General features: G+C 47.1%; 1 protein-coding gene across 1 annotated transcript; it reads right to left on the minus strand.

Moving 5' to 3' along the window:
• Positions 1 to 213: 213 nt before the first annotated feature.
• Positions 214 to 3,115, minus strand: LOC105817427 (cystatin-9-like). Its single transcript, XM_012653111.1, has 3 exons — positions 2,876 to 3,115; positions 1,233 to 1,346; positions 214 to 303 (listed from the first exon to the last, which is right to left on the minus strand). The coding sequence occupies exons 1-3, from the start codon at positions 3,113 to 3,115 to the stop codon at positions 214 to 216; spliced, it is 444 nt and encodes a 147-aa protein (XP_012508565.1).
• Positions 3,116 to 8,572: the final 5,457 nt, after the last annotated feature.

Genomic DNA, 8,572 nt, shown 5'->3' on the forward strand with positions numbered 1-8,572 from the left:
TAAAATGCTGATGTTTAATGGCCTATTCTACATGATGTACCTGGAGAACTGTGGATTCTCCATTGACAGGATCCACAAGCCCAGTCATGAAACCCAAGACACGTGCAAAACCGAAGAACAAACAAGCATGGGGCTGCTCCACCCGCCACTGAAACTGCTGGTGTCCATGGAAGGACAGGGCAGCACATAGCCAGGCGTGTGGCTGCGTCCCACTCAGGGGTACCCCTCTGAGCAGGTCTTGTTCAGGAGCTCGAACTGCGTTAGCCAGGGCTTGGTGCTGACGGTGAAGAAGCAGGTGAGGGTCTGGGGGAAAAAGCACAGGCAGGTCCATGGGTGCAGCAGCCTTGGGAAGCTCGTGGCTCATGCTCTGAGCTCATCTCAACCTTGCTCACTCTGGGGATAGCATTTGAAGGAAGTGGCTCTGTTCCTTGGGGACAGCCACCCAAACTTACCCCTGGGACATTGCTTAACTGCTTCCAGATCTGGGGCTCTCTCCGTACCCAAGGTCACCTATGTCAGGTCCCCCATTTCAGACAGTGGCCTTCAGGGGAATTCATAGGCTGTGCCTCTGGGTGTCATAGCCCCAAGAGCACCAGAAGACACTTTGACCCACCAGGAGTTACTCTCCGATTTAAGTCATTATTAACCCATTAGTTAATCCTTTGATAAAGGTCCCACTCATCCTCAGTGGGCCATCCCCAGAACTAGGCTTCACCTTGTCCGTGTCCCTAACAGCAGGGCTGCAGCTCAGCAGAGCCATAGCAGGGCCTGGGAGTGGGGGCAATGGGGCCCCTCCTCAGGCTCCAGGTGAGAGTGGGGGTCCCTGAGAGCTGCCCATGTAGGCAAAGGCAGTGCTGGGCCCTGCCTGGCTCTTTGTCCTGCAGATAGGGGAGGGGTGGGTATGAAGACCAGAAAGAAAACATCTTTTACACAGGCCCAGGACACTGGGACAGCAGGGGGACAGGAGCAGTCTGAAAGCCATGTGACCTAGGTGGAAGGCAGCTGCAATGGTGTGGGGGGCACAGTTGGGAAACTCAGACTGGCCGGGACTGCAAGTGGACGCCTGAGCTGCTGCCCGACTGAAGCACAAGCGCAGTAGCCTGGCAGAGCCTGCTGGGGCTCCCTCCTCTGCTTCCCTAGGAAAAGCTTTGTCAGCTGCTCCCGACCTCGCACCCTGGCCCCATGCAGCCTCCACATCTGCATAAACGGGGAAAGCTGGCATCCTCTCTTACATTGTTCAGCTCGGGGCTTTCCTGAAAGGGGCAGTTGTCAATGTCTTCCTCAAATTTCCCACACGTGGTTCGGCCCAACAGCAGTTTCATGGAGAACACCATCTTGGGATCGTCCTGCTGTACATAAAGAGGTTAAAGTTGACGCTCCCTTCTTGCTGCCTCTAAATAGCTGGTAGTGAGGATGCCATCAGTGTAGGGAGAGGCACTAATACTCGGCTCCATTTGGAAGCTCACCACGGGCCTGGCATCAGCTCACTGGAGGTGAAACCCCAGGGACTTTCTCTAAATTGGGGAGTTAAGAACAAAGAGCAGGAGGTCATGGTGGATCCCTGGGGAGACACACACTGAGTCACCCCCATTACTGCATCCCCCAGCTGCAGCCCACACCCCCACTCTACCACCGTGAGACCCCGCTCCGCTCTCAGGGGGCTTCTGCACCCACAGCTGCCTTCGCAGAGGACAGACACCAGGTGCCTGGGAGGCTGTTGGTTCTGCAAGAGTTTTCAGGATGATCTCAGCCCTGAGAGAGAGAGCCTCATCTACAGCGTGTTGTCAACCTCTCCCTGGACCTCCAGCAGGAACAATGCCACCCAGTGTTCCCACTGCACACAGCACACGGCATCGGAGCCAGGGCTCCAAGAAACAACGTCTGCCCGAGTGCTAGTGCACTCTGAATTTCTCTCTGCTGTCCTTCCCGCTCCATCCCATTCCACCCCATCCCACACCTCCCTCCCGTCCATCCAGTCCCTGGGTCTGGGACTGCCAGGCACAGGAGCCCACGTGGGAAGCTCCAGCCCAGAGAGCCCGTGGCAGCAGAGCCTGCCAGGGCGCTGCAGGGTTTCCACAGAGGCTGAAGCTCTGTGCGGGGTGGGGCCCCTGCCTCCTTCTTTCAGGATCTCTGTGCCCAGGCAGGAAGAGCAATGTCCTCCCCCCCGTCCCCCCAAACCAGAAGTGCTCCCTTCGGAGAGCATTTCCTGTGTTGCCTGCAGCCCGGTGGCCTGTGCGTTCCTCCCTGCGCTCTGGAGGGACTCCACACAAAGGAGAACATCCAGGACTCAGAGCAGTGGTCTGACGAAGAGTGTGACCCACGTTCACGTCACTAATGCAGACACGCCACGGAGCCCAGAGCAGGCGGAATCAGAGAAGAGGAACCGACCAGACAGCGGGCTCAGGACGACGGCTCCTCGTTGCTCCTGAACCCTTGGTCTCTCTCTCTCTCTCTTTCTCTCTCGATTTCCCTTTTTCTCTCTCTTTCTCTTCCTCTCTCACTGCCTTTCTATTCTTTTTTTTAATTTCTGCTGTTGAAATATTTTTTCAACCTATCTCAGTGGATATTTTTTTTCTGGCTCTTTTCGTTACTCTGTTCCTTTATGTCCTCAGTAGTCCCATTTTGAAGTCATTCTTCAGTTAACCGAAGTCATAACAATCATGAAGATTGAAAAGTATATCTTGCATGTGAGTTGATTTTGAATCTTTTTTAAATTTCTAAGTTAAATGTTTTCAAAAACAGAAACTCATAGAATTACTTTGTATCTTACCCAATTATAGAGTGCAAATTGTGAGCCAAGAGTCCTTGATACAATGCCCACCCCCATCCCTCACTTAGTGTCATGTACAGGACAGGAGAGGCTGTGGTCACCAACCTGGTCCTTCCTGGAGTTCAGGGTGCTCACCAGCCTGTAGGCATGCTGGTCCCTGCTCTGCTGGTTGAACGCGTGCAAGGCGAACTCCACGGTGAGAGGGAGGTAAACTGCAATGTCTTCTTGATCAAGCCAATTCTCATCCAGTGGGCAATTTGAGGCCTGGGTCACAAGGGGCTGCAAGCCTGAGAGAAGCAGCAGCAGCACCCAGGGCAGAGCCCTCTCCCGTGGCAGACCCGACATGGTGCAGGTGCCCAGACACCCCCTGACTTTGCCCTTCCCGGCCCGGCTCTCCCAGGAGCTACCACGCTCAGGTCCTGCCCTTACACTCATCTGCTTGGGCACAGGCTCCTCCCTCTAGTCCTCATCTCTGCCATCACACCCTGTCCCTCCCACACGTGGCCTCACCTCCTCCAGGCAAAGCTGCTTAAATCATCGCCTGTGGAGGGGGAAGAAGTGCCAACTAATGGGGGGTGGCAGGTGGGGAGGACCGGCAGTGGGAGGGAGGGGTCCCCAGACACGAGCCCCTCAGGGGGCGAGCGGAGGGATTTATGTGGAGGCCGTAGACTCCAACCTGAAAAGATCACAAACTACAAGTGTGTCAGTGGAAGGTGGTCCCTGGACACACCGGTGGGGGTGGGGAGCAGGGACAGAGACAAGAAAGGACAAAGACAAAGGATGAGTTGCCAAGAGCACATGCTGTGTGTGCACAGAAGTCCCAGCTGCAGGGCTCCAGGGATAGGCTCCACAAAGCAGCCCGAGTGTCGCCTCCTGAGGGCCGAGGGTCTGGCCCAGGGGTGACAGCTGCTCCCGGGTGTCAGTGGCCTGTTGTGTTTCTGGGCCTGCTCCACTGGCACAGCAACCTTGGGACAGGAACTTGAGAAAGATAAGTAGCTGATGTCATTGGAGTCAGCCATGGGGCATACAAGTGTCGGCAAAGCTGGGAGATGGTCCTAGGACCCCCACACTTCTAGCAGGAAGCAGGGACAGAGGAGGCGGTTGGACCCAAACAACGCCATGCATCCCATACCAGGTCCCTTTCTCCTGGGCACAGCTGGACACAGGTGCAGCCTGTGCTGAGCTCTGACCATGCAATGACGATGGCTGAGAAGGTCCTGGCCCAGGGCATTGCCAGGAGCTGGTGCACCCCGTCCCCTCCCTGGCCTGTGGGACAGAGGGAGCCTCCAGGTGGGACTGTGTGCCTGGATGGTGAGGACAGAAGTGGGGTCTCAGTGGTGCTGCCTGCAGCACAGCCCCACCCCTGGCTGACGCTCTCAGCCCTGGGCCAGGGTGACAAATGGCATTTCATGCTTCACCCACTGAGCTCCTTGGTGCCCCTTCCAGCTGCTATGCCATCCTGGTGCATTCACCTGAGTTCTCCAGGGCCACAGGGAGCTGGGGGAGGAGGGTCCTGGCCTTGGAGACCTGAGCGCCATCCCTGCTCTGTCCCCAGCCGATCCTGCACCTTCGCCTGCCCGAGCCCTCTGTGCCTTGGTTGTCCACTTCAAACGGGTAATGCTTCGCCCACCCTCTCCCAGAGGCTTGTTGTTTGGGGGACACATTGTCGTGATGCAGTCAAAGTGAGCTAAGTGGAAAGTTGCTCACTTGGGTCAGGAATTCTTCCACGCTGACGCCTCCTGTCCTAATCGCTGCTGAGGGGACATTTGGAGCTTTCACATTAGTCACTTCTCCCCCGTGTCTGGGCCTGGGCCACAGCCTTGGGGGAGGAGTGAAGGAGGCTCAGAGCTGCCACCGAGGCTGACAGCTACGTGCAGACTCCGGGGCTCGTGCTCACACTGAGAGGACCACATGCACCCGTGTCTGTGCGGGAGGAACCGCAGATGAAGGGGCAGGAGCACCGGGAATTCCTCCAGAGAGGGGCCCCGGTGGGAGGGTGGGCAGGGGCCCAAGACACAGGCACAGCTCAGGGCACTGAGGGACAGGCTTTCACTCCCCTCCCCTGCTCTCTCCAGGCTGCCCCCCGGGTCCCCCCGACACTCACTCCTCACCCACCTGGAACTTCCCTACCCCCCTGCACCATGTACTGTGTGGTCTTCCTCATACTCACAGTGAGTCTATTTTTCTTTCTAATCCACAGAATCATCACATTTCCAAGTCAGGCTTCTCTATGTCTTCAGAATAATGTGGATAAACTTACCCTCAAACCCCAATTGGAGTATCAAAGCCAAGTACAGAATCTGTAGCTCACAGTAGAAGATCTTTATTGTTGTTCAATTCTCTCACATACACCACTGCTCAAAAGGAAGGAAAAGAGTCTCCTTATGGCCTTAGTATATGGTGTGTGATTGACCTCGGGCTGAGAGCATCCATAGCGATACAGATGCAGGTTATACGAAAGTGAACGAAATAATTCATCAGGAAGCTGTAATAGTCTTGAACCTGTATACAAATCTGTCTCCAAGACGCTGTCTTCCAGAAGGCTAAGTGTTATGCAGGTCACAGCAGAGTTGACAGCTGTAGCTAACCATGTCAATTCTTCAATTTCCTATATTACCTCTGCACAATATAGAATGTAAAATATTTTTTAATTATGAAAAGTACATATAATATCAAATTAACATTCTAGTCATACCTAAGTATAGAGTTCATTATTGTTAAGCATGTTCACATTTCTGTGCAGAGAATGTAAATTAAAAAAATTATCGGATAATCATTAAATTAAATTGTGGATAAAAATTACAAAGATATTGAGAGCCTAAAAATAAAGATTTACTTGATTAAGTGTGGATTAATTTCATTTCCATGTGATCATGTAATCAAATTAGTGGTAAAAAAAAATACTAGCAAAATATCCATTACATATAATTAGTAAAATTTAAAGTGAAAAGAAGTTATAAGATAAATTGATAAGTAATTAGTTGCAACAGTCATTTGTTAATTTAGTTTTTAATAGTAAATACCCACTAAATTAATATAGACACAGTTAAAGGATGTTGTTATGTAAGTTAACACCTTACTCCCCCATATGACTCACCAGTTATTTATTTTCATAAAAAGAAAGAATACATTTTAAAACTTGTGAATTGGAGCTACTATAGTATTACAGGGAAATTTACACTCATGAATGCATTTATTAAAAAGCCATAAATAATTTAAAAAGAGGAACATAATCTTAAAGTAGAAAGGTAAAATTCATAATAAAACCATATTTTTTTTTATTTTATACATTACATGTTTATGGGATACAATGTGATGGTTTGATACATGCTTACCCTGTGGAATGATTATATAAAGCTAATTCATAAATCCATCATGTCATGTGCTTGTGGTAAAACATTTTAAATCTACCTTTTTAGTAATTTTGAAACATCTAATGCATTATTATTTAATATAGTCACCCTTCTGTGCATTACATCACTAAAGCTTATTCCTCCTGTCTAATTAAAATTTTCTTCCTTTTAACCAACATTTTTCCTTCCCCCAGTCACTGCTCTCCCAGCCTCTAGTAACCACCATTCTACTTTCTGTTTATATGAGTTTGAATTTTTCAGTTTCCACTTGTAAATGAGATCATGGGGTATTTGTGTTTCTGTGCCTGCCTTATTTCTTCTGTCACATCCTCCAGGTTTATCCATGTTGTCAGAAAAGCAGTATTTCCTTCTTTTTTAAGGCTAAATACTATTCTGTTGTGTATATATATATTAATACCATATTTTCTTTATCCCTTCATCCAATGATAGACATGTAAGTTGATTCCATTTTTTGGCTATTGCGAATGGTGCTACAATAAACATGGAACTGCATCTTTTTGACATACTGATTTAAATTTCTTTGGATGTAGACTTAAAACTGAAATTACTGAAGCATATGGTAATTCTATTTTGTATTTCTGAGGAAGCTACATACTGTTGAACAACAAATTTTAAAATAAGAAAAAGTGGGGCAATGAACTAAGCAAAATATAAACGAAAAGATTATTAGAAGGCAAATCCAGGAATAGAGAGAGAGAGACACAGACAGACAGAGACCAAGAGGAACAGAGAGAGAGATAAAATACTGGTAATGAACAATACCAGACTTCTTAAAACACAGAAAAAACATTAATGTGCATATGAAAATACTGTAACACAGCAAGGAGTTTTTCAACTCGGCATCAAATCATGGTACATAAATGAATTGATAAATTATTCCTCATTAAAATTAAAAGAATTTGCTCAGAGGAAGCCCAAGTGAAGTGGACTAAAATACAAGCCACAGAGTGGAAGAAAATACCCATATTTCAAACCACATATCCATCGAACAACTAATATCTACTACATATAAAGAACTCTACAAACTCACCAGTAAATATAAACAATCCAGTTGGAAAATAGGCAAATGACACATCACCAAAAAGGTTATGCAGAGGCAAATAAGCATATAAAGGATATTCACCTTCATTAGCCACAAGCGAAATGTAAATAAAACCACAGTGAGATTTTACTATACACTCATTAGAAGGACTGAAATAAAAAATAGCGACAATGGCAATACCAGTGAGAATATAGAAAAACGACATCATTCACACTTGCAGACGGGAATATAAAATGGCACAGCCACTTTAAAAACAGTTTCACAGTTTCTTATGAAACTAAACAGGACTTTGCACTCTTTGGCATATTGGCCACAGAAATAAAAATGTATGTTCACACAAAAACTTGTACACAGATATTCTTACCAGATTTATTTATAACAGTTAAAATTGGAATCAGCCCAAATATCCATCCATATTTGTGAATGATTAAACAAACTGTAGTATGTAGAAACCATGGAATCCCACTCAGGGATCAAAAGGAACTAACTATTGATGCATGCAACAACTTGGGAAAAGAAATAGGGGATTATGCTGAACGTAGTGCCAAAGGCTACACACATTATGATTCCAATCATATATCATTTTTAAATAACAGAATTTTAGGAATGGTGGACAAATCAGTGGTTTCTAGGATCTAGAAGACTTGATGACCACTCTGGTCCAAGGAGGTGAGGAGAAGCAGTAAGTGCTCCATGTTTATGACTTCATTTTCTTCTATCCCGTAACTGGACTGATAAAATTGCAAGACAGGAGTTGTAAGAGGGAAGCACCTCTGATGCCAAATGGAGTGGTACTGGTACTGTGAGAAACTGCCAAGGAGAGCTGCCTGAGTTGTGCTGGATTCACAGGGTCAAAATCAAACCTTGTTGTGCTGAGCAACTTAGCTTTGGGGATTTATTTCTTACTGCGGCATCATCTATCCTACCCTGACTAATATTAATAGAAAACTCATACCCAATATTTTTTCACAAATGTGGGACATTCTAATATGCACTCACGAAAAATTGAGAACCTACATAGGCTAACATCTTTAAATTAACTTGAATTAATAGCCCACACTCCTCCTGCCTCTCCCTGAAATTAACCAAACTGTAGAGACCACGGTCCTGGGTGTTTCACCACCTTTTCAAAGGAACAGACAACTGCTATCTTACACAGCTTTACCCACATGATATAAACGGGGAAAGCTCCTAAAATTCTTCATGAGACTGGCATATCTTACTATCAAAACGTGACAAGAATGGTATGAGGACAGAATATAGCTTAATCTTCCACATGAACATAAATATTCAAATGTTCAGTATATTCCAGAAATGGAACACAGATGGGCAGAGAAAAAGCAAAATCACTTTATGATCCAGTCAAAATTTTATCCCTGAATATAA

This window comes from Propithecus coquereli, unplaced genomic scaffold (genome assembly GCF_000956105.1).
Source record: "Propithecus coquereli isolate 6110/MARCELLA unplaced genomic scaffold, Pcoq_1.0 Scaffold411, whole genome shotgun sequence".
Classification (NCBI taxonomy): Eukaryota; Metazoa; Chordata; class Mammalia; order Primates; family Indriidae; genus Propithecus; species Propithecus coquereli.

What these genes read in the sequence shown, in the direction of transcription:
- LOC105817427 (XM_012653111.1), bottom strand. Translation starts at nt 3,115, where the DNA reads ATGTCGGGTCTGCCACGGGAGAGGGCTCTGCCCTGGGTGCTGCTGCTG. An exon ending in TGAACTCCAGGAAGGACCAG is followed by an intron (nt 1,347 to 2,875) that starts GTTGGTGACCAC and finishes TATGTACAGCAG; the next exon opens with GACGATCCCAAGATGGTGTT. An exon ending in AAAGCCCCGAGCTGAACAAT is followed by an intron (nt 304 to 1,232) that starts GTAAGAGAGGAT and finishes TTTTTCCCCCAG; the next exon opens with ACCCTCACCTGCTTCTTCAC.